This window comes from Lottia gigantea (assembly GCF_000327385.1).
Source record: "Lottia gigantea unplaced genomic scaffold LOTGIsca_7, whole genome shotgun sequence".
NCBI classification, from domain to species: Eukaryota; Metazoa; Mollusca; class Gastropoda; family Lottiidae; genus Lottia; species Lottia gigantea.
The window spans coordinates 2,231,761-2,258,422 of record NW_008710370.1 but is presented as its reverse complement, the minus strand read 5'-3'; the positions used below and the strand labels follow the sequence as shown (position 1 = coordinate 2,258,422).

The following is a 26,662-nucleotide window of genomic DNA, read 5'->3' as shown; positions in this document are numbered from 1 at the left end:
CGACTTTTTCAAGATAAAATTCATCAATTTCAAATGGCGATAAAATCGGAAGTAAACACCGTACAATAAACGTTAATATACCATTGGAAAGATCTCGTCGAGAGCTATCAAAATTGTTCTGGTCACATGATCACCAAATGTCAAGGTCACGATATACGACCATTTAAAGTATTCATATTTTTCAACCGGAAATAAATAAAAAGCAAAATCAAAATTCAAAAATCGGTTCTCAAATATTATTTAGCAATCGATAGCAGATACCATAGATATCAAATTTACACAAATTGGATTACACCCTGAGGCCCCATTTCGATTTATTGAAAATTACGCATAGTTACTAAAGAAGAAAGTACAAAATTTTCAAATATTAAAAAGCGCAATTTTGATTGAAATATCTAGTGTTAGATATCATTACAAAGGGCAGATGAACACTAGTAAAATTCAATAAGAATTTTTGGTGTATGTAAACTAGGTCACGTGTCAGAGATCTTTGAAGATAAAAATCGTAATTTTCAATCTGCTATAAAACCGGAAGTAAACATTGCACAGCACAAAAGGGTATATCACTGGATAGATATCATCAAGAGCAACAAATTTTGTTCAGGCCACAAGGTAACCAAAGGTCAAGGTCACGAGATAGGAGCCTTTGAAATTTTGGACATAACCGAAAAATTTTAACCGGAAATAAAAGAAAAGCAAAATCGAAATTCAAAAATCGGCTTCCAAATTTCTTTTCGCAATCGATTGTGATATCCAGATATACCAAAATTATGAAAAGCGCTCTATACCCTGAGGCCCCATTTTGAATTTTACAGAAGTATGACATATCAATATGGCGACTACTCTGTTACATCCGGGTCGGATTTTTTTGATTTAAAGTTTTTTGTATGGCTATTTGTAACATATTGCAAAAAGAATTTTTGAAATATCTTTAAAATTCCGGAAGTTGAATTTTATATTTTAGAAGCGAATAGCGTCAAAACCGGAAGTGATATCAAAATTTTGAAAATTTGTTTATGTTCGCAATGAAAGTGTCTATTACTCAGAATTGCAGAAGTTAGAAAAAAGGTCAAAAAACTCAAAAATTGGAACTCAAAAAGTCAGCGACAAAAGTCAAAATTTTCGATTTTTTCAATTGCTATCTTGTAGTCATTAGCGCGAAGTAATAAAACAGTAAAATTTGAGCAAATTCAGACTAGTATTAAAGCTGATTAATGGAAAAAATTGAAAAAGAGCCATTGTCCACGGCTCATTTCCTGTTGGTCAAAATGGTGCCAATTTACATTTAACAAATAATTGTCCACTTTTTTGACCAGAAAACAACAACAGACAGCCTGTGGCATGTTGCCTTCTTAGAAAACAAGCGAAGGTAAAATTCGAAAAAAAAAACTAGAGCCGTAAGTGCAACGTCGCTGAAGCAGTGCGTTGCATCCTGGTAGAATGATGCATAGTATATTTCATTATACCTATGAGAAAGATTTCATGAAAGCAGAGCATTTTCACAGATTTTCCTTCTAATATATACCCCTTATGTTTCTTTTAAAACTTTTCACTGGTCAACGATACAATTCTAACACATTTTTAAATTTATTTTTAAAAAAAATTAAAAATTGCTTTTGTAGAATTGATTTTTTTGTGTGGAATTGGATTAGTCTCTTCAATATTTAGAAATTTTGAAATATAGGAATCCATGTTTCAACCATTTAAGAAAATTCCTGGCACTCGGTTTGTGTTATTGTCCTATTTGCAATATTTAAATGGCTATAAAAACGGATGTAAACATCGTACAATAAAATCAAAGACACCTTGTGATAGATGTTGTCAAGGGCTATGACTTTTGTTCAGGCGACAAAGTAACCACATGTCAAGGTCACGAGATATGAGCCTAACAAGTTTTGAAAATTGCTGTTTTTGGAAGCCTATAAAACCGGAAAGAGGTGTCGGACATCATAGATCAAAACATGAATTGACATTATAGATCAATGACTTTTGACCTTGAAAAGGTCAAGGTCATCAAAGATGAAGGTCAAAAATGAAAATTTAGTCTATTGTAAAACCTCTTCCTTTTTTAAAAGTAAAAAGCCCAAACAGATTTATCTTTCTGCGATATTGGCCAAACTAGTAACTTATTTTCCTGCAAAATATTATTAGTAAACAAAGCATACTTTGCAAGTTATGATAAATTACAAATATATAATATATATGTAAATCTAACCCGGATGTGCCACGCCCACCCCCAAAATTTTGCTATGTCTGCTATCTTGTGTACAATGTTAAATGATGTTCAAAATTTCCAGCATCTACAATTATTAGATCATGATATACTCATTGTTATACGTCAAAAGTTTGAGTTTATACGGCAAAAACCAAATTACGCACAGTTACTATAGACGTTAGTGTAAAATTTTAAAATTCTAAAAAGCGCAATATTGATCAAGTGTGATTAATCTTCAGAAAGGCGAAATCACACACATTAAGGAAATAAGATAAATTTTGTCGTATGATAATTAGGTCACGTGACAGAGCTCTTTAAAGATAAAAATTGCAATTTTCAAATGGCTCTAGAACCGGAAGTTAACTTCGCGTGACAAAAGTAAATATATTTTTAGATAGATCTTGTTAGGGGCCATAAAATTTGTGCAGGTCACAAGGTCACCAAAGGTCAAGGTAACTAGATATATGCCTAGATATAACAGTTTTAACAATTACTGAAAAAATAAAACAAAGCCAAAATTCAAAAATCGGCTTCCAAAATTTTCTTAGCAATCGATTGCAGATTCTATAGACACTATCATCACACACATCGGCTTTACCCCTAAGGCCCCATTTTGAGTTTTATAAAAGTTAGGCGTATCAAGATGGCGTCTTTCCCTATACTTCCGGGTCAAATTTATTCATTTCAACATGTTTATGGGGACAACTCTAACTAATTGCAAAATGAATTTTTCAAATATCTGCAAAATTCCGGAAGTTGAAATTTCAACTTTACGAGCGAATAACTCCAAAACCGGAAGTGATATAGAAACTTTGAAAATTAATCGTAGTTTGCAATCAAAATATCTAACTATCTGTAAGATTTCATATCGATCGAAATAAAATTGTAGAAGTTAGAAAAAAAGTGAAAAACCTCAAAAATTGAAATTAAAAAAGTCAGCGACAAAAGTTTAAATTTTAGAATTTTTTAATTGCTAAATTATAGCCGTTAGCGCGAACTTATTAACAAACAAAAATTGATCAAAATCCGATCAAAATTGGAGCCGAAAATTAGCAAAAACTTAAAAAATGGATTTTGTTCTACGTCATTTCCGGTTGGAAAAAAAATGCATGAAAACACATTCATCAGATTTAGTCTCGCGGCATTAACGGGAGAAATGTTAACAGTATTTATGTGTCATGTATAGTTTTGGCTGGGCCAAAAAAAATAGTCATTTGAAAAACAAAGCAGTGTGTTCGAAGAACGCACTGCAAAAAAAAAATAGTCATTTGCAAAACAAAGCAGTGCGTTCAAAGAACGCACTGCAAAAAAAAAAAATCATTTGCAATAACGGTACCGAAGCAGTGCGCATCCAACCTGATACATCGATAAAACGTTGCATTTTAAAGTCACAATGGGATTTCTTACCGGAAAGAAAAGCATGTAAACGTTCAATAGTAGAACAAATCGTTTAAACCGTTTACCGTTCGGTAGTGAAAAGACGCATGAATTTGATAGCATTCGGTACTAAAAGGTGTTAACATTCGGTAGTAAAAAGTCGAATTTTCAAATAGCTGTAAAGTTAAAAGTTCAATTCGCACAACAAAAATGAAAATATTTTTGGAAAGGTACAATAATTTGTGTTTCGGCCAAGAGGTCAACAGAGGTCAAATAAAAGAGAATATAAGCCTTAAAAGTGTTGAAAATTGCTGTTTTGGGACGTTTGTAAAAGCGAAAATATATGTCGGACATCAAAGATAAAAGTATGAATGGATATCGTAGATCAATAACCTTTGACCTTCTAAAGACCAAGATTATGCATGTAAATGGTCAAAATATCAAAATTTTATAAATTGTAAATCCTATTCCCTTTTTTAAAGTAAAAGGCCTAAACAAAATGTAACTCTATCAAAATATTGTCCCAAATAGTGCTTTAATTTTTTGTAAAATTTCGATGATGAAAAATGCAAACTTTTTGAGTTATAACAATTTGAATTATTTATGGTAAAGGTAAAAGTAATCCGGATTTGCCACGCCCACTGCAAAAATTTTGTGTTGTCTGGTAATAATGTGTACAATGTCAAATAATGTTCAAAATTTCAAGTGTTTACAATCATTAGATCATGAGATATTCGTAGTTAAAAGTTTTTTTTAAGGCAACGGTGACTGTCGGTGGATTATAGAAACCGTTAAAATTACGCAAAGCTACTATAGAAGTCAATACAAAATTTTCAAATTCAATTTTAATCAAAATACCAAGTGTTATATATTATTTCAAAGAATAGATTGCGTATTATAAGGACTAAAGATAAATTTTCGCTTATATAAATTAGGTCACGTGATAGACCTTTTTTTAAAGTTAAAAATCGCGATTTTCAATTGGCTGTAGAACCGGAAGTTAACGGAGCACGACAAAAGTGAAAATATTATCGGATATATCTCGTAATGGGCAACAACCTTTGTTCAGGTCAAAAGGTCAACAAAGGTTAAATAAAAGTAATATGAGCCTTTGAAGTGTCAAAAATTGCTGTTTTCGGACGTCTGTAAAACCGGAAGTATATGTTGCACATCAAAAATCAAAGTAAGAACGGTCATCTTAGATCAATGACCTTTGACCATGCAAAGGTCAAGGTCATTTACATTAAAGTTCAAAAATAAAAATTTTTAAAATTGTTAAACCTGTTCCCTTTTTTATAGTAAACAACTGTAATCTTATCACAAATTGTCCTAAGCAGTGATCTACTTTCATGCAAAATGTTTAGGATGACAATTAAAAACTTTGCGAGTTATGACAACTTTTTTTAGGGCAACGGTGACCATCGGTAAATTATAGACCGATTATAGATATTACGCACAGTTACTATAGAAGTCAGTACAAAATTTTCGATTTTCAAGCGCAATTTTGATCAAAATATCAAGTGTGATATATCACCAAAAAGGAGATTTTATGCACTCAAAGAATATATAAGAATTTTTGTCGTATGTTAATTAGGTCACGTGACAGAGCTCTTCAAAGTTAAAAATCGTGATTTTCCAATGGCTGTAGAACCGGAAGTTAACGATGCACAACAAAAGTGAGGATATCATCGGATATATCTCGTCAGGGGCAACAACTTTTGTTCAGGTCACAAGGTCACCAAAGGTCAAAGTCACTGGATATGAGCCCTAATATTTTTGAAAATTACTGAAAACATAAAACCGGAAATATAAAAAATACGAATCCAAAATTCAAAAATCGGCTTCCTAAGTTTTGTTAGCAATCGATTGCAGATTCTTTAGACACCAAAATCACACAAATCAGATTTACCCCTGAAGCTTAATATCGATTTTTACAAAAATTGGTCACATCAAGATGGCGTCTAACACGTTACTTCCCGTTCAAATTTTTTCATTCCAAAATTGTTATAGGGACAATTTTAACTTAAAAAGAATTTTTCAAATACCTACAAAATTCCGGAAGTTGAAATTTCAAGTTTAGAGGCGAATGACGTCAAAACCGGAAGTGATATCGAAATTTTGAAAATAGATTTTTGTCAGGAATCAAAATGCTTATATACTATTAAATTTTTAGACGGATTGAAATAAAATTGTAGAAGTTGAAAAAAAACGCTAAATTAAAACAAAAAAAGTCAGCGACAAAAGTCAAAATCTGAAATTTTATAAAGTGCTATCTTTTAGTCATTGGTTTAAAGTAATGAACAAAACAAAAGTTACGGTCAAAATAGATGCAGAATTAGAGCAGTAATTCGAAATACGTAATGAATGGTTAACGTCATACGTCATTTCCGGTTGGAAGAAAATGCGTCATTTTACATTTAAACAGTAGCGACACGCAAAGTATAAGAAATAATAGTGTCAGACAATGTGTGACATGTGCAGTTTTGGCTGGGGAGCGTGACCAGAAGTAGACAAAAAAAAAAAAAAAAAAAAATAGTCATTTGCAAAACAATGCAGTGCGTTCGAAGAACGCACTGCAAAAAAAAAAATAATCATTTGCAAAAAAAAAAAATATTCATTTGCAAAACAAAGCAGTGCGTTCGAACAACGCACTGCAAAAAATAGTCCTTTGCAAAACAAAGCAATTGCGTTCGCACTGCAAAAAAAAAAAAAAAAAAAAGAATTGACATTTCGATAACAAACTGGGACTTTGCTCAAAGCAAAGTCCCACAACTAGAACTGTTCTAATAACAGTACTGATGCAGGGCGGGTTACGACATTCAGGTACATACGAAGATGGTCTATTGCAATTACATAGATGTAAATACTTTTCTGCATCTCTAAATGCAAATATCCAAAAGTGCCTGGAGTTTAAAGTATATTGACTAGGAATAAAAGAATATTTGTCAATTAATAAAGACTAAGTTTGATGAAATCCGGATAAGAAATAATAAATTTGGTAATGCGCATGCGCACAACAAAAATTCAATATTTCCAACAAATTTAGAATTGGATATGATACACATACATACCAAGTTGGGTTAAATTCGGATAAGAAATAAGAGAGTTGGTAATGCGCATGCGCAGAATTTTTTAAAATATTTCTTACAAATTTAGAATTGGATTATACACATACATACCAAATTTGGTGAAATTCGGATAAGAAATAAGAGAGTTGGTTATGCGCATAAGAGAGTTGGTAATGCGCATGCGCACAATTTTTTTTTAAATATTTCTTACAAATTTAGAATTGGATTATACACATGGACACCAAGTTTGGTGAAATTCGGATAAGAAATAAGAGAGTTGGTTATGTGCATGCGCACAACAAAAATTCAATATTTCCATCAAATTTAAAATTGGATTATACCCATACATACCAAGTTTGATGAAAATCAGATAAGAAATAAGAAAGTTGGTAATGCGCATGCGCATCTAATCATATTTTTGATAATATGCATATGTTCTTTTCGTTATATTTGTGAAAACTACAAAGTTGAAAAACAGACTTTAAGGGTCATTTTTGCAAAAACTGTAAATGATGCATAACATCTGAAAACAATTTTGGGTTTATCGACATGATAGTTTTACCCCATGCAAATTTCAGATCGACTGCATTATCAGCAAACGTTTTCGTACTGTAGAACTGTTCTAATAACAGTACTGATGCAGTGCGTGTTACGACATTCAGGTACATACGAAGATGGTCTATTGTAATTACATTGATGTAAATACTTTTCTGCATCTCTAAATGCAAATGTCCAAAAGTGCTTGGAGTTTAAAGTATATTGACTAGGAATAAAAGAATGTTTGTCAATTAATAAAGACCAAGTTTCATGAAATCCGGAAAGAAATAAGAAGTTTGGCAATGCGCATGCCCACAACAAAAATGCAATATTTCTAACAAATTTAGAATTGGATTATACCCATACATACCAAGTTCGATGAAAATCGGATAAGAAATAAGGGAGTTGGTAATGCGCATGCGCATCTAATCATATTTTTGATAAGATGCATATGTTCTTTTCGTTATATTTGTGAAAACTACAAAGTTGAAAAACAGACTTTAAGGGTCATTTTTGCAAAAACTGTAAATAATGCATAACATCTGAAAACAATTTTGGGTTTATCGACATAATAGTTTTACCCCATGCAAATTTCAAATCGACTGCATTATCAGCAAACGTTTTCGTACTGTACTAAAAACGTTCTGGTATACAAATTTGCTAAAAAATGTAGCAAATTTACATTTTTTAAAAGGCCATTGTATGTTGTTTAGACTATACAATACAATGCAAAAAACCTATGCAAATCGAGCAGTAAATACGCATTCCAGTACTGTCCGAACTAAGTCTTTGCAAAACCGGAAATGCACAAATGTTCCATTATACATTTAAAATCTATTCTTCCACAAGTTTAGATACGTCAATGTATAACAAATACCGTACCAAGTACCGTTTCGTCTCCATACGAAGACCAAGTATCGGAAAAAAGAAAAAAGATTATTTTTTTCAATTAAGGAAAACAAAGCAGGGCGTTCGGTAACGAACGCCCTGCAACTAGAACTGTTCTAATAACAGTACTGATGCAGGGCGTGTTACGACATTCAGGTACATACGAAGATGGTCTATTGCAATTACATTGATGTGAATACTTTTCTGCATCTCTAAATGCAAATGTCCAAAAGTGCTTGGAGTTTAAAGTATATTGACTAGGATGTTTGTCAAATAATAAAGACCAAGTTTCATGAAATCCGGAAAGAAATAAGAAGTTTTGCAATGCGCATGCCCACAACAAAAATTCGATATTTCCATCGAATTTATAATTGGATTAAACACATACATACCAAGTTTGATTAAATTCGGATAAGAAATTAGAAATTTGGTAATACGCATGCGCACAACGCAAATTCAATATTTCCACCTAAATTTAGAATTGGATTATACACATACATACCAAGTTTGGTGAAATTCGGATAAGAAATAAGAAAGTTGGAAATGCGCATGCGCACAACAAAAATTCAATATTTCCATCGAATTTATAATTGAATTATACATATACATACCAAGTTTGGTGAAATTCGGATAATAATTAAGAAAGTTGGTAATGCGCATGCGCACAACGCAAATTCAATATTTCCATCAAATTTAGAATTGGATTATACACATACATACCAAGTTTGGTGAAATTAGGATAAGAAATAAGAAAGTTGGTAATGCGCATGCGCACAACAAAAATTAATATTTCCATCAAATTTAGAATTGGATTATACACATACATTCCAAGTTTGATGAAAATCGGATAAGAAATAAGAAAGTTGGCAATGCGCATGCGCACTACGCAAATTCGATACATCCATCAAATTTTGAATTTGATTATACACATACATACCAAGTTTGATGAAAATCGGATAAGAAATGAGAAAGTTGGTAAATTAAGTGGAGGTATACCTTCAATATGCTGCCGTGAGATTAAACTACAGTACAACATGATTCAATCCACCCGAGAGCTTAATTATATACCAAAACTGGACATAAAACATTTTTAAGAAATATAAAAGGAAGGGTGTCTTTAAAACAACTTAAAATTTGATTTCTGTTTGGGTTGACAACCAGGTTAATCTAATTAGCCGATTTATCTAATAATAACCGCATGTTAAGTGAATGGAGTTTTGAATTTGCATGTAAGGCATATATGTTATATATCTATGGAAAGCTCAGAATCTCTACATTACAAAATCGAAAGAATGATTGCCATAATTATCTCTATTAGGGACTTATATATACCACTTTAAAGGCTCAAAATGGTCCATTTTCAGGAAATAGGTATCTGACCCCAAAGGTCAAAAGGTCATCGGATAGACAAGGTCACAAATTATCATCACAGTAAATATGAAGGTCATCAAAGGTCAAGGTCATGAGATATACAACTTCAAACTTTGAAAAAAACAATCCGGTCGTACAAAAAAGACAAAACAGAAAATCAAAATTATGCTTCCTATCATTTGTAGACAAACATTAAACAGATCGTTTGACACTAACGTTACGCAAATCGGATTAAAAATGGATTCTGGGAATCGATTTGTGCAAAAATGAGGCAAACCAATATGGCGACAAACATGTTTTTTTTTTTTAATATGGATATAACGATGGAATTAGCTGTAGGCATGATGTAAGCTCGAGAGTTCATCTAATTTGTTAAAAACTGGAAAGATTATGTCTATTCATAAGTTACATGACGAGTAGGCCTACGAAATGTCTTTTATGACAGACAAATGATTGTACCATTAAGCTGGATGCTGCAGATGATAAAGCTACACTTACTTTTGACTTTTTACATTTTAAATTCGATGCATCCGTGAGTAGTGTATGAGCTTATAGATTGGTCGCATGGGGATTCCCCATTCCATTTCATTTCATGGAGAAAATGCGACCAATCTATAAGCTCCCCAAAAAGACCTAAATTCCCTACATTTCATAAATTCTTACAGCAAAGCATCCTACATTTCATAAAATTCTTACATCCTACATTTCATAAATTCTTACACTTACAAAAAGACCTAAACTTGCTATACACCAAAAAAAACACCTTCAATCAATTTCCTACATTCCATCAAAAAAAGCATATTAAAAATTCCCTTATATAAAAATAACATCTGGTTTTAAGTTATGTAGAAGGGAGATAACTCTTGTTTTGGAAAAAAACAATTTTCTTCTCAAATTTTAAACTTTAAAAATAGCAAATAAAATACTAGATCCAATCTTTAGATTATACGACCCGATTCGTTATTCGTTTAACAAGAAAAAAGAGGATTATATTATCATCTCACCGACTGTTGGTTCTACATCCCAATTGAATGATGGTGGTAGAATTACCTTCGAAATAAATTCATTATCGAATTGGTTGCTTCTTTCCGATGCTTATTTCAGATGTGATTTCAAAATTAAAGATGGAACTCAGAATCAAGTTCCACAAACTAATACAACGTTAGAAAACAATTTCTTTCCATCTTTATTTAGTGAAGCTAGTTCAAATCCGATAGAAACAATTAAACACCCTGGGGAATTCGACACAATGTTGAAAACAGTTTTATATCCTAAAGATTTCGATTCAGTCTTAGGTTGGATACCCGATGTTGGTGACGGAAGCGTTTTAAAAGAACCGGTAAGAAATGTTGCAAATGATGCTGATTTAGATAGAGTGAGAGTTGTTGCTCGAAACACAATAGAAAGAGTAGCACGAGCAGCTAATCATGGATTCGAAAAACGAGTACTTCAGTACAATGATAATAATAGGTGGGGTAATTACGTTAATTGGAAATTATATCCTTTATTCGGTTTGTTCGAACATAGAAAAGTTTCCATAGGCTTACCATATAAAATTCATCTTCAAAGAGAAATCAACGATGATAAGATATTCAGATATGGTTCAGATCCAAAATTAGAAAAAACGAATCTCCAACTTTTCATACCGTTAAAAACACTATCAATTGAAATAGAAACGAGAAATATTCAACTCATTAACTAAAAATATTGAAATAGCTTTACTTCATCGTAATACGGTAGGTAGCATGACTTTAACTGGAGAATCCACCACATGGCCAATCACTAACACTATTAAACCAGCAAGATATTTAATGGTTGGTTTCAAAAACTTACCAGATTCTCAAACGAATAACAATAATGTCTTTAGAGTGGCAATGAACCAAACTCAAAATCCTTTAATCCATAAAGTTCAAGTAAGATTAAACAACGATAATTATCCTAACCAACCTTTAACAATTAATCCAACCACAAAGGATTATAATGAATTGTATAGAAACTATAAAAATATGTGTGAATTATTTGGAAATCTACCTCAGTTTGAATATGTAGATTTTGCATTTAATCATCCAATCTTCTGTTTTGATCTATCAGCTCACCAAGAAGATCTTTTCAAAACAGGAGTGAACATAAATATTCATATTTGTTATAAAATTCACTTCCTTTATCTACCCACAGTTTTTCTGGATGACGGTTAGATTGTTTCATAATCGTTTCAAATACGTGTTTGACTAATAATCCCGTTTTGTTTTTCAAAGGAATAACCCATGCATATCTCGTATACAAATCTATAACTGTTAAGCAATATTTAAATCCTCTTTCGACTGGCATATGAATTAAATCGGCTGACCATATTTCATCTTTTTCAAACACTTTGACTTTTAAAAAGTTTTTAGTTTTTAGATCTAACCAGTGTAATTATGACCGGGAAGATGTTTTTCTCCGGGATATTTCGCCCATGGAAATCCAGGAAGAGAACCCAAGGATTTTTTTATATCTCCTGAACCGAAATAAGTTTTGGAGCGTGAGCGACTATCATTTTTATCCTATAACTTTAAAACCTTTTCCTTTCCTTTCTTCTAATCTCCTGTTTCGCAGATCTCTTATTAGTTGTAATTCTTTCAATTCTCAGATTGTTTCACTGCGTCGCTTATACTCTTTCCCACTTGGGCGATTGAGCCGACGGCTTTAGCTCCGGTTGAAATGAGTGATTTGTTGTTTGAAACAAAGCTAGCTACTTTTGGAATTATTGTTTTACCTAGAGAAAATAATGAAGAAAAGATACCGTCGCCCGAATAATAAACGAAATAGATTTAGAAAGAATTGACGCGAACGCAAAAGAAGGTGGATTTTTACCTTTCCTTCTACCTTTAATATTTGGTGGTATTGCAGCGGCGGGTGCAGCTACTGGAGGAATATCTGCCGCAGTCAAAGCTGCCAACGCAAATAAAGCAGCTGATGCTAAAGTCGCTGAAGAACGCAGACAGAATTTAGCAATTGAAAAGGAAGCACGAGGTTCAGGAATGGGAGATATGATAGGCACAATAAAAGAATTTGGAAAAAGATTTGGGGAAGAAACCAAGAAAACTGTTAAACAAGGATTAAATAAATTAGTAGATAGTATTGAAACAGGAGAAGTCAAAGTCAAACATAAGGGTAATGGAATATTTTTTAAAAAATATACACACTGGAGAAGGAATATTTCTTTCAAAGTATAAAGGAGAAGGAGTGATTTTTGGAACAAATTAAAATAATGAAAAATGGGTAAAAAATTTCATCATTCAGAAATATTTCCTAATAACCCTATGCTCATGTGTATATGTGGTAGTTCCGGTTCTGGGAAAACTCATCTCACTTTTAACATGTTGACAACACCAAACCTTTTAGATTTCGATTCTTTGTATATCTACACAACAACACCAGAGCAATCGTATTATCAATTTCTTTAGAATATCTACCAAAGAAAGATGTTCAAGACCTATTTCAATATTACAAAGAAAACGAAGAAGAAGTGGAAATAAAAGATATCATAGATAACTACATCGAAGCAAAGAATCCAACGGATATAAAAGTTTTTCTTACGAAAAATGTTAATGATCTAGACTTGTCTAATATTGATAGCAAACGAAAGAACTTAATATTGTTTGGCGACTGCGTAGCGTAAAGAAATCAAGCTGTTCAACAAGAATTCTTCACGAAAGGAAGGCATCACAACTGTCATTGCATATACCAATCCCAATCTTTTTACGGGATGGATTCTATGTTCATTAGAAAAAATGCAAATTGTTTTTTATTATTTGAATTAAACGATAAAGATTTATCTCAAATCATTCAGTCGATAAATCACGGAATGGACAGAGATGCATTTAAAAAGGTTTGTAAAGCTCAATGGAAAAACCCAAATGATCATGGATATATATTCGTTAATACTAGAAAACCTGCAGGTGAAAGAGTTATGACAGACATTTGTTAAATCTTATTTTTTTAAAAATGGATAATTGGAATAATATTTTAAAAAGAAACAAAGAATATATCAAAGCTAAGAATAAAATAAAGACCCAAGTTGAAAATAACAGATTACAACAACTTGGATTAACAGAAAATCTACAAACTCTATTTCAACCCATATTAAAAATCTCAAGAGGATATTAAAAAGAAATTAGAATATAAACCTCCTATAGAACCCACACCTCCTATAGAACACCCCAAAGCGATTGAATATGATGGTATTATAATTAGGACATTAGATGATATAAATCGTCTTTTTTCAAACCCTAACCCAGATTTACCAAAGAGCATTTCACCAATCGTTGATAATCAAGGTTTATTGTTTAATGGTTTTAGAATAAGATTTAGTTTTATAATCGATACAAAAGATTACATATACACATTAACGAGAGGATTGATAGATTTAATGAATGGGAAGAATGTTGTTGGTATTGCCGATTATAAGGATTTAGTAGCATACTCAAAATTTCTAGATGCAATAAGAAAGTCGGGACCCGAAACAAGAAGATCGAAAGAAGTTAAACTATATATAAGAGTAATTGATCAAGATGATGAATACGAAGTTGACGAAGCAGATGATTATGCTGAAGATTCAATCACAAGATATAGACGATTTCGAAGATATGGTGGCATCTGGAGAAGGTATAACGTTTTTATCCGACAACAACGAGGAACTACTTAATAGATTACTAGTAATATTAGCGGCAATGAAGGAAGGACATCGATTGCACAGACAATATAATGAAGTGAATTGTATACTAAAAAGACTCCTAGAAAAAGGTATCATAGATAAAAATGATTATAAAAGCGTGATTAAAAATGTCAAATAAAGAACAACTATTCGTCATCACCTCAAATAAATCAAGACATTAAATTGTCTCTAGATTATGAGTACGAACTCAATCGCAATCAAGAATATGAATTGGGATTAAAGTATTTCTCTGTTTACAATTCCATTAGAAATATCAACGAAAAAAATAACCAAATAAAAATATCAACAGATAACGGAGTTACGTTCAAAACCATTCGTTTACTACCAGGAAGCTACGAATACATAGCCATTAACGAATACCTATCTGAATATGGAGGAAGTGTCGATGGTAAAAACAATATTGAATTCGAAGGTAATTTGAATCTGAACAAAATAAAATTGATATTAAGAAATAATAGTCAAGTTGATTTCAACGTAGAAAATTCATTGAATACGTTATTAGATTTGATAAATGAGTATACACCCAATCCACTTTAGCCCCACACAAAGCTAATATCGAGAATGATATCGATGTCATAAATATACATTGCAATTTGATAAACGGCGGATTTTTCAATAAATACAAACGTCAGATTATTTACAGTCTTCCAACATTCACTGTACCGATAGGATATAGAATTACAGAGAAACCATTTCAAACGACGTATTTAGCACTTAATTCCTTTATGATTAAAGATATAAATCTGGAAATCAAAGATGGTAAAAATAGGTTTATAGATTTTGGTAACGAGGAAATTGTTATTCAACTTCATTTAAAACAAAAAAATTAACACTCTTCATTCTCTTCTTGAATAGTTAGATAATCGTGATCATCAAATTCGTAGTTTTCATCTATGTTCAATTCTTTTCCGTCGTTGTAAGGATACTTGATTCCTTCACTGTTTGGTGCTTTTCTCTTAACGAGATTTAGATAACTTCTAAAAACTTTCTTTTGTTTATCCTTTGGAATAACTACTCCATTGGTGAAACTTTTTACCCAAGGTTTCTTAGATTCATTCGTTAAATCGTGTCCACTAGCTAATCGAATATAATCTTCTACGGATATCTTATCTTTAGAGTAACCCTTAAACGTTTTCTTTTCTTTTAGAATACCGTCGGAAGTTTGAATGATATTGTATTTAACTTTTGGCGCCAAATATAAACCAAATATAATTCCACCATCACCGTAATCATTCTTTCCTTTACAATAATCATTTTCGGACACCAACCCAGCTTCACTTAATTTATCCCAATTGCTAGACGAAATGTATAAACTATCTGTATCCGTATAGTATATTTCAGGCTTATAAAATCCATCTATCACGCGAATAAAATTATTCATTATTTTTTTTACTGGAGATAAAACGAATGATCCCAAATGACTAGGTGTTAGTCGTGTAGATTTAGGAGGAATAAACCCTTTTTCTTCTTCATTTATCCCAACAATATATTGACTATCATTTACTCTTTCATAGTTTTTGACATGTGAATCGTAGTTGGCTTTTAAAGTCGCTTCACTTCATAGATGTCTCGATGTAGTTATATCCTTCTGAATAGATTTACCATACAATGAATTGCCTAATAATTTCATGCAATTACTACCTACGATATTACCTTCTCGTTTATATTTATTTCTTAGATCTCTCAAAATTAAAATATAATCTCTATAGGGTGGAGTTTTAAAATTTTCTTCGTAAACTACACCATCTAATATTTTAATAATTCGTCCACCGGCTTTCACTATTTCTTGAATATCGACCGATGTTAAAACGTCGTGACAGAAACCATTTCTGAACCTGATTTTAGTGCCAGTTTCCTTTTTACCTATTCTATTCGTGAAAGTGATTTTATCTTTAGCTGGTATGGGTTGGAAGAACATCTTGGTATTCAAACCAGACTTTTAAAATAGCAGTTCTAGGTCTGAATTTCTGCTTATTAACTAATTCTTTATTTTCTTCTTGTCGAAATGGTCTACCACTTTCCGCCCTCGGATATTCGCTATCTAAATCCGACATGGCGGAAGCGTACAAACCGTTAGCATCAAAGGCCATTAGTTTAGTACATTTTATTTTTTTAAGTCTCGAATGAACCTCCGCTTTATCTTTCGTGCTAGGGCTATATTCTTTGAATAAATCAATTATATTATCACTTGCTGTTTCTGTGTATTCGTATTCCTTTAATATATTACAAATTTCATCCATTTTATTCGTTTCAAATGATTTTCGATTTGCCGAAACTCTTCCTCCTTTAATACTTTGTCTGATAAAATATCTTATAAAAGGGTGGTATGTGAGTTTTTTTTTTACGTTTTATTTTTTGGTGTGTTTCGGAACCATTCTAGTACTTTCATACCATTCTTCTTCAATCATTTCTTTATCGTAATGATATAAATAATACCAACCCTTTAAAGATAAATAAGGGCCGTTAGATTATTGGAAATATTCTGAAATACAACTTCTTTCATTGCTTGATTGTATTTTATTAAACAAGCTCCGAGACATAACGTATCTCTTTTAGCGTAAGGTTCCCATTCGTGTCTTAAAGGTTCCCAATTATCTTTGGTGTATTTTGCAATGTCTACATCCTCGATCTTTCTCAAATTCATTGGTAGATTAGATGAATTTCCCCATGCTGCCAAACTAGATGATTCATGTTGATAGGAACATATGAAATTAATATTTTGCAAATAATTAGAGTTACCCTTTATTTCTTTCTGTCTTTTCCATTTTTTCTGTAAATCTTCAACAGTGAATGAATTAGTTAAAGGTAGAGACAGAATTCCTATGGGTGTTTTTAAAGGGCATTGTGTTAGTTTTTTGTACGTTTTTGATCATGATCCAGTTATCAAAACCGCTAGCGTTATGAGCAATTAATGTTATTCTTTTTTGATCTATTTTTCCTAAACGTTGTAACATTTGATCGATACATTCTGTACCTACAAATATTTCTACTATATTAGTCATGAGTTTGTTGTAAAATTCTTCTAGAATGGGATCTGTCGGCTTTAAATCTGGAAAGAGATTATACATTCTGTCTAACATTTTTCTTAGTTTTTCTAAATTAATTAACGTGCAAGAATAAGGTATGGCTTTATTTTCGTTATAGGTCTCGCAATCCCATGCGTATAAACAATCATCGAGAATGGTTGGAAAAACGTTTAGTTTTAGAGGTGAAACTTGCGTTGTCGCATCTTTACAAGTTCTCCATACGTTTTCATCGTATTTATCTTCTATATGTGTAATGCCTAAAGTTTTGTTATTACTTCTAATGAGACAGAAATGTGATTTATGTAAGTAAAATATCCAATCTAATTCTTCGGATACTTTCTTTGGTTGAAATTGTCTATGTTTGGGCATATAAATTTGAAAATTAGTATTAAATTTCTTATTGAATTCACAGATTCTAGCAGTTGTCATAACTCCTTTTCTGTTTGATTTTGAAAAACTGTTTCTTTTGTGTAGTCTTTGTTCAAAACATAATTTACGCACTTTACAAAGCAGTATCCATCGCTCGGTATATAACAATTTATGCCGCTATATTCATTTATCTTTTTGAGTAGGGTAACACCACTACCCTTTTTAGATCTTTTTATTTCTTTGAAATTGTTTTTACGTAAAATCATTTTCCTGTGAAATACCAACCAGAAGCATCCGATTTATTATCCACTGCAGCGAAGAAATTGACAAAAGTTTTGGTATTAAAACCTACAAATTGCATGTTTTGTTTGTATTTTCCATCTTGAATTATCTCTCCATCTAATTCAATTTGCCCTTTAAATGTTATAAATTCATCAGAGATAAGGTCAATAACATCGGAAAAAAGTTCATTTGATATGAATTTTTCATCGTCTAAAATTTCAATTTTATTCATATTTTTTAAGCAACTATTTTTAACTAGGAATTTTTAACTGTTAATGATGATATTTCTACATCAAATTTATCTAAAATTTCATTGAATTTTTCTAATTCTTCAACTGTTATGTTCTTGTCTTCTCTCGATCTTTCGAAAAAAAAGAATAATTTATTAAGATATGTATTTAAAATTTCTGTTTTCTTCTTATAATGAGCTTTCTTTTTTGATGTAAAACCTAAAGTAATAAATCCACAAGATGAAGTTTGAACGGCAGTGAACGCGGCTAATACAGTTGGGACAATTATTGGAAGCATTAATCCACCGGTTACGGCTATTGCCATCGTTATCCCTACTGCTAAAACTGTACTTAATGTTTTCAAAACATAATCGATTCTACTCCATGTTTTTCTACATTTGTTGAATTGTTTTAGTTTTTGTTTTAGTTCGTTTTGTTTTTCTATCATATATTATTGTCTACTTTCGAGTTCCATTTTTAGATAATTAAATTAAGTGAACTTCTGATAAACCAAAAGATGGAAACTGTTTAAGATCTATAATTGGTTGCCCAAAAAGACGTTTATTCTTTATTTTTTCATTATCTGTTATAATTATTTCAGGTTTAATAATACAAACTTCTATAGTTACTAAAGATATTTGTTCTTTTGAATCATTAATCTTATTTAGATGAACTGAAAATTTTGGTTTTTCGATATTGATTCTTATTTTACATCTACAGGTATATATACCTCCAACTTCTGTTCCATCATTACGTTCAATAATTGATGAAAATATTATAAATTCTTTATTTTGTTAACTTTTATGAATATCGATTGAGGTAAATAAATCAGTTGAAGAGCTATCTTCTTGTGAATAACTATTATTACCAAAATATAGTTTTACGTATTCAAAGTCTGTCGTTCGTAAAAAGTCATAATTGGTAAATGATTCTGGGTTTCTATTGATATTAATTGATGGTGAAGTTTTCGACTGTAATATCATATCAAAATCACTCAATGAAAGTTCATCTTCTTTATTATCTGGAATGATTAACATTCTAAACCTATCTATATATTTTCCACTCGTTTTAATTTCATATAAGTGATTAACCTTGTTGTTTTCATCGTTAATTTCATATTCTTTAATTTCTACATTGTCTCTACCATTGATAAACTGAAGAACTTTTTGAGCGTTAAATTTTTTATTAGATGAAAATTGTGAGTTTTTGTTTGAAGAATAATGAATCAACTTTTACCTGGATGGGAAAATTAATTTCAATCACAAGTTTTCCTTTAAAAGTAAAATCTGATTGGATAATCACTATTAAATATATAATAGGGGCGAAGAAAATTTGAAGTAGAAAATATTCTTATATTTACTTTAAATCCATATTTTTTATATTCATAGTCTTTTGATCTATCAATATTAGTAGTAGAAAAACCACATCTCAAATTTCCAAATGGAAGATTGAAATAATATGATTCTTTCTTGAGATAGTTTTTTTCTAATGCGACTATATTAGGTTATTAATAGTGGTTATCTGTTGAATAACACTATCATCAATGTTTTGTATTTGTTGTTGAATATAGGTTTTGATTTCGCTATCATCAATATTTTGTATTTGTTGTGATTTCGCTATCATCTATGTTTTGTATTTGTTGTTTAATATTTCTTAGTTCTTTTTGTAATTCACTGTTAAGTTTAGTTTCCAGTGCATTTAATTCCTGTTGAAACGTATCTCCATTTTCATCTCGAATGTTATCTATTAATTGTTGAATGTCTAATTTTTGTTTTGCAATCTTATCCTCTAATTTAGATATTAATGAAATTAAATTTTGTAACTCAGTTTTGTTCGCTACGTTGACCAATTCTTTTAGTATCATTAACAAAATTTTTAATATTTGGTTGACGTTTGAAGAATCTTTTCACATTACTTATTTTATCTTCTAAATGGTTTTTATTTACTTCAATTGAATTTATTTGATCCCGTAAATATTTCTTGTGAACAGCGTCATTATCGTTTTCCGGAGACTTTAAATTAGTTACTTTGAAATTGTTCATATCTAAATCACCTTGAAGAGTGTCTCCGATTTGATCCACAAAATAAGGTTTCGCTTTATTTATCCACGCTGTAGTGTTAGGTTTTTTAGTTTCTAAAGATAAAGAACCTAATCCAAACTTGTTCGCCATTTTTATTGAGTTAAATTTATTACAATTTCTTCGAACTGTTTTCCTAAACTCAACTGATATAAAACCCAAAGTGAAAGCTGTCCACAAAACTTTTGTCCCGGTAATTGAATTTGAAAGGAAGAACATTAGATGGTTTATTAGTCAATTGCATTAGAAATTCATTCATTTTTAAAAGTCGGTTTTTTGAAGTTCATTTTGATAAAACCTTCCTATGATTTGTTCTTTGTCTTGATCGATTAATTTATATATCGGAGGTGATGTGCTGTTTTCTTTATCAACGATGAATATTTCGTTCGTCCAGTATCCAACGTAACCTTCTTCGAATTTGCTTTTATATTTGAAAATACGAACTCGATCTCCGACTTTAAATTTGGGTTTGATATTTAAATTCTTTATTTCATTTTCGTCGTTATGTTGCGCGTTAATTGACTTTATAATATTTGGATTACTCGAGGCTTGTGTTGGTGTGACACCTATAGATGAATGAATTTTGTTATTGTATTCATCTACAATCTCTGGTAATATTTTAAGCCATTTTTGAGATTTCAATTCCGTGAACTTTTTAAATAATTTATTTTTTAGAGTCCTGTTAAATCTTTCTATTACTACAGCTTTACCTTCGTTATGCGTACTGTAAATTCAAATCCCAGAGGTTTCATATTTTTGTTATAAAATTCACTTCCTTTATCTACCCACAGTTTTTCTGGATGACGGTTAGATTGTTTCATAATCGTTTCAAATGCGTGTTTGACTGATAATCCCGTTTTGTTTTTCAAAGGAATAACCCAAGCATATCTTGTATACAAATCTATAACTGTTAAGCAATATTTAAATCCTCTTTCGACTGGCATATGAATTAAATCGGCCGACCATATTTCATCTTTTTCAAACACTTTAACTTTTAAAAAGTTTTTAGTTTTTAGATCTAACCTAGTACCTGGACCAGTGTAATTATGACCGGGAAGATGTTTTTCTCCGGGATATTTCGCCCATGGAAATCCAGGAAGAGAACCCAATGATTTTCCTTTCCTTTCTTCTAATCTCCTGTTTCGCAGATCTCTTATTAGTTGTAATTCTTTCAATTCTCAGATTGTTTCACTGCGTCGCTTATACTCTTTCCCACTTGGGCGGTTGAGCCGACGGCTTTAGCTCCGGTTGAAATGAGTGATTTGTTGTTTGAAACAAAGCTAGCTACTTTTGGAATTATTGTTTTACCTAGAGAAAATAATGAAGAAAAGATACCGTCGCCCGAATAATCTTCGAATCTGTGTTGTTCGTTTAGAATTAAACTCATCCTATTTTTAAATGAATTAATTTAACGAAGAAATTGTGTTTCCAAAGAAAGAGTTATCTCCCTTCTAGAAGTTTCTAGACTAAAAATAACATTATTTAAAACGAGGCTATTTTAAAACCGGATGTTAAGCGAAACAAGGATGTTATTTGTATATAAGGGTATTTTTAATATGCTTTTTTTGATGGAATGTAGGAAATTGATTGAAGGTGTTTTTTGGTGAATAGGGAGTTTAGGTCTTTTTTTAAGTGTAAGAATTTATGAAATGTAGGATGTAAGAATTTTATGAAATGTAGGATGTTTTGCTGTAAGAATTTATGAAATGTAGGGAATTTAGGTCTTTTTTGGGAGCTTATAGATTGGTCGCATTTTCCCCATGAAAAGAAATGGAATGGGGAATCCCCATGCGACCAATCTATAAGCCCATACACTACTTCCGTGTCGGATGCAAGAGCATTATACAGGATTAAATTTTTCCCCGATTCCACGAATCTCTCCTTAAATTCTTCGGGGAAAAAAATCTCTTTCACCCCATCTTCTGTTGCAGCAAATTATATTTTCTTGGTATAGCTGGATATAAAACTTTTATTTCAATTCTTGAGGTCATCTGCAAAAGAACAAAATAATTCAGGTCTTTTTTTAAGTGTAAGAATTTATGAAATGTAGGATGTAAGAATTTTATGAAATGTAGGATGTTTTGCTGTAAGAATTTATGAAATGTAGGGAATTTTGGTCTTTTTTGGGAGCTTATAGATTGGTCGCATTTTCCCCATGAAAAGAAATGGAATGGGGAATCCCCATGCGACCAATCTATAAGCCCATACACTACTTCCGTGTCGGATGCAAGAGCATTATACAGGATTAAATTTTTCCCCGATTCCACGAACCTTTTCTTAAATTCTTCTGGGAAAAAAATCTCTTTCACCCCATCTTCTGTTGCAGCAAATTATATTTTCTTGGTATAGCTGGATATAAAACTTTTATTTTAATTCTTGAGGTCATCTGCAAAAGAACAAAATAATTCAGGTCTTCATGTGAGGAATGAAACTGGAATCGGTAACTGAGTTTCGTTTAAGTAAAAACGAAAGAAGTTAATAAGATAAAGATCAATTACAGCTTTAAAGCTGCTCTTGAAACATAATACATGGCATATTTTTTCAAATCATTTCATAGTTGCTCGTTTGCTTTGTGTTGTATCATTTCATAGAAAGACCCTCCGAGAATTTTGAACCAAAATTGTTCCAAATTTTATTATAGCCTCAAAGTTAACAATAAATGCACGTCGAAATAGTATAAAAACAAAAATGTCTCCAATATTTTCACAGTTGCCTGTTGATTATTAAAGGGGCATTCCGTTTTTTTTTGTAAAACTCTTTCATTATCAAAAACGTCGTAAATTCTACCTGAAAATATTTCTAAAGTACGCTTGATCTACTTGATCAAATTGAATTTGTTTTAAAAAGGTTAATTACAAACTGAGAGTATTAATTGTTAATTAAGAATTTTTAAGATTTACTCAAATCCGTACAGTAGTTTTCTAACAGCTTGCAAAAAGCATAACGAACTTGTTACATAACCTTTTACGTAAAGTTTTGGCGTTAAGAAACTAACGGCTAGATTTTTTAAATCAAGACATTCAGGTACGTTATGGGATACACTTATATAGATTTTAATCTATAGTTTTCACAAATTTGAGCAAAAAAAAATTTCGACCTACAAAAAAAAGCGGAATGTCCCTTTAACTTTACATAGTATATCATACCTTTATCAGTCTGTTCTCCTAATTGTTGAAAAGTGATATAGTGATAAAATATCCAGGCTTTTATACAATCAATTTCATAACACAAGCATTTCATTGGCCAAGGTATTCATGTGACCAAAACGAAACCAACATACATGTGCGTGGTATTAATTTCATAGCTTAAGCCTATCATTGGCCCATGTGAACATCACCTGTGCGTTCGATTCCTCTTCGTAAAAATAACTGACTTTTCACTAGGAACTATAACTACTACTGTTTTCCTAAAATTAGCTGAAAAAATTCTTTGTACTATGCTTAAACTCCTCTTTCAAATAATATTTCTGCATATTGATAATTACATGTACATATGTTATAATAAGTTTAGTTGGTATTTCTTATTTTTAGGACATGGAAATACGAAGCTACTTGAGAGACCGGATGTGAGTATGCACGTGAAGGTGAATTCACGTGCGCGAAAATGTATAAAAAGAGTGAATGTTAACTATTTGTCGGCAGTGTTGATACATAAGTGACGACCGGTGGACGGTCCTTTGTTAGACTTACTATGGAAGATTTTGTTGAGGTGTTGGTAATTATGTTATTTAATATTAATGTAATGGTTTTATCATGTTTTTAACCTTATGTTAGCAGTAAGGTACTGATTTGATTAATCCAATGAGATTTGGCCGAGCTGTTTTTAACGCTGTCTGAACTATACATGATGTAATGTTAATTTTGTAACGCTAGCTATGTAGTGCATGTTAAGAGTGTACTAGAAACCTTATCTGATTTTTAATATACAAGCAAGTAATTGGTGTTTTAATCTGTTAATTTTGTTTCAGTCTTGTGAATTCAATATATTTTGAAAAATAGATGGTAGACTAATCATAAATGTGGAAATTAGCCGATCTAAGTCGCAGAATATTTTTTGTTGTTTTTTTTTTAAATTGTCATATCTTGTAATTGTGTACGTCGTATGTCGGCCTTCACTAACAGACTTTGCTTACCACCATTTAGTGTTACTTAGTAATGCCACCTCAGTCGAGATATATGAAAGTTGTATTATCAATGTTTTCGTTAGTTTAAGACACTCTAGGTGGGTACAATATTGTTCTACTTCATTGTATTGGATGGTCTGAATGTAAATAAAACTGTTATTGGTACTTGGTTGTTAATTTACTGCGCATTTAGGAGTTCCTGTTGACAACGTTATAAAATCCTGTCCCCCTAATAAACAAATTTTCAGCTGTTAGGTGCTCTTTAACTCAAATGGACAGATGCGCCATTTTTTTTTTACCATCATACTTTATTCTCAGAAACCAGAATTTTTCAAATCCATGTCTCCAGAATTATCCTAGTTGAATGTTAAAATGACGACTCGTTAAGATATTCTGTGGTGCATAGAAAAGACAAGGAATTATGCGATTTTCCCTACATTTCTAGTATTTCTGAAGACTATTAACATATATTCAAGACTAAAATCACTTTTGTGGTCTAAAGGATAGAGTTTGCTCCCTTCAACTGTTGTTGAAAACCGTGGGTAAAGGAATATTTATTATGGCGTCATATTGAGCACGTTTATTAAATTATGCAAGCTGAATTGTTCTGTAGAACTATACACAAGCTGGTGACATAATTGACCCCGTAAGGAATGTAATGTGAGTTGGTTGAACATGCTTTGCGTTTGGGCTCTCTAAAGAACAAGATATGAGTTTCAGCGATCTATTGAATAGGCTTGAGTTTATACCCAGTTAATAATTATGACAGGAATGAATGTTACTGTTACGATACTTTGCGGCACAATTTTAAGCGCGAAATCAAAACTGTTACGCACTGCTTCAGAACCACGCGAAGCTTTGTGGATCTAGTTTTTTTGTTTTGCAAATGACTATTTTTTTTTTTTTTTTTTTTTTTTTTTTTCCGAATTTCACCCTCGCTTGTTTTCTAAGAAGGGAACATGCTACAGACTGTCTGTTACTGTTTGCTAGTCAAAATAGTGCTCCTTTATTTGTTAAATGTAAATTGGCACCATTTTGACCAACAGGAAATGAGCAGTGGCCAATGGCTCTTTTTCGATTTTTTCCATTTATCAGCTTTAATACTGATCTGATATTGCTCAAACTTTACTGTTTATTACTTCGCGCTAATGACTACAAGGTAGCAATTGAAAAAATCGACAATTTTGACTTTTGTCGCTGACTTTTTTAGCTCCAAGTTTAGAGTTTTTTAACCTTTTTTCTAACTTCTACAATTCTATTTCGATCAATCTGAAAACTTACATAGAGATAGACACTTTTATTGCGAACAAAAACTAATTTTCGAAATTTCGATATCACTTCCGGTTTTGACGCTATTAGCTTGTAAAATATAAAATTCAACTTCCGGAATTTTGAAGATATTTCAAAAATTCTTTTTGCAATATGTTACAAATGGCCATACAAAAAACTTCAAATCATAAAATCCGACCCTTATGTAACAGAGTAGCCGCCATATCGATATGTTAAACTTTTGTAAAATTCAAAATGGGGCCTCAGGGTATAAAGCGCTTTTCATAATTTTGATTTTTTTTTTTTAATTTTTCGTTCATGTCAAAAATTTCAAATGGTCCTATTTCGTGACATTGACCTTTGGTGACCTTGTGGCTTAAACAAAATTTGTTGCTCTTGATGATATCTATCCAGTGATATACTCATTTGTGCTTTGCACTGTTACCTTCCGGTTTTATAGCCGATTGAAAATTACGATTTTTATCTTCAAAGAGATCTGACACGTGACCTGATTTACATACACCAAAAATTCTTATTGAATCTTACTAGTGTTCATCTGCCCTTTGTAATGATATATAACACTAGATATTTCAATCAAAATTGCGCTTTTTAATATTTGAAAATTTTGTACTTTCTCCTATAGTAACTGTGCGTAATTTTCTATAAATCGAAATGGGGCCTCAGGGTATAATCCAATTTGTGGTAATTTGATATCTATGGTATCTATTATCGATTGCTAAATAATATTTGAGAACCGATTTTTGAATTTTGATTTTGCTTTTTATTTATTTCCGGTTGAAAAATATGAATACTTTAAAGGGTCGTATATCGTGACCTTGACCTTTGGTGATCATGTGACCAGAACAATTTTGATAGCTCTCGACGAGATCTTTCCAATGGTATATTAACGTTTATTGTACGGTGTTAACTTCCGATTTTATCGCTATTTGAAATTGATGAATTTTATCTTGAAAAAGTCGGTTTTCCTCTTGTAAGTTTTTTTGTGGTCTAAACGATAAAGGTAGTTTGCTTCCTTCAACTGTTGTTGAATGCCATGTGAGTTGACTTTATCGAACTTTGTTTTGAATTGAGTCAATGTTTTGCCAATGTTT

At 31.5% G+C, this 26,662-nt stretch overlaps 5 protein-coding genes across 5 annotated transcripts; 1 reads left to right on the top strand and 4 right to left on the bottom strand.

Annotated features, from left to right (window-relative positions):
• Positions 1–9,737: 9,737 nt before the first annotated feature.
• Positions 9,738–13,117, top strand: LOTGIDRAFT_155018 (hypothetical protein; the record flags this gene model as incomplete). The annotated part of the gene is made up of 4 exons (XM_009065529.1): positions 9,738–9,802; positions 10,561–10,931; positions 12,346–12,609; positions 12,903–13,117. The coding sequence occupies 4 exons, from the start codon at positions 9,738–9,740 to the stop codon at positions 13,115–13,117; spliced, it is 915 nt and encodes a 304-aa protein (XP_009063777.1).
• Positions 13,118–14,999: 1,882 nt separating this feature from the next.
• LOTGIDRAFT_155017 (hypothetical protein) lies at positions 15,000–15,554 on the bottom strand (the record flags this gene model as incomplete). Its single annotated transcript, XM_009065528.1, has 1 exon — positions 15,000–15,554. One exon carries the CDS (start codon positions 15,552–15,554, stop codon positions 15,000–15,002), a length of 555 nt encoding a protein of 184 aa, XP_009063776.1.
• A 511-nt stretch (positions 15,555–16,065) lies between these two features.
• Positions 16,066–16,413, bottom strand: LOTGIDRAFT_155016 (hypothetical protein; the record flags this gene model as incomplete). The annotated part of the gene is made up of 1 exon (XM_009065527.1): positions 16,066–16,413. The coding sequence occupies one exon, from the start codon at positions 16,411–16,413 to the stop codon at positions 16,066–16,068; it is 348 nt and encodes a 115-aa protein (XP_009063775.1).
• Positions 16,414–16,616: 203 nt separating this feature from the next.
• Positions 16,617–17,628, bottom strand: LOTGIDRAFT_155015 (hypothetical protein; the record flags this gene model as incomplete). The annotated part of the gene is made up of 2 exons (XM_009065526.1): positions 16,617–16,951; positions 17,148–17,628. The coding sequence occupies 2 exons, from the start codon at positions 17,626–17,628 to the stop codon at positions 16,617–16,619; spliced, it is 816 nt and encodes a 271-aa protein (XP_009063774.1).
• Positions 17,629–18,874: 1,246 nt separating this feature from the next.
• On the bottom strand, positions 18,875–20,251 carry LOTGIDRAFT_155014 (hypothetical protein; the record flags this gene model as incomplete). Its single annotated transcript, XM_009065525.1, has 2 exons — positions 18,875–19,101; positions 19,921–20,251. 2 exons carry the CDS (start codon positions 20,249–20,251, stop codon positions 18,875–18,877), a joined length of 558 nt encoding a protein of 185 aa, XP_009063773.1.
• Between the last annotated feature and the right edge of the window lie 6,411 nt (positions 20,252–26,662).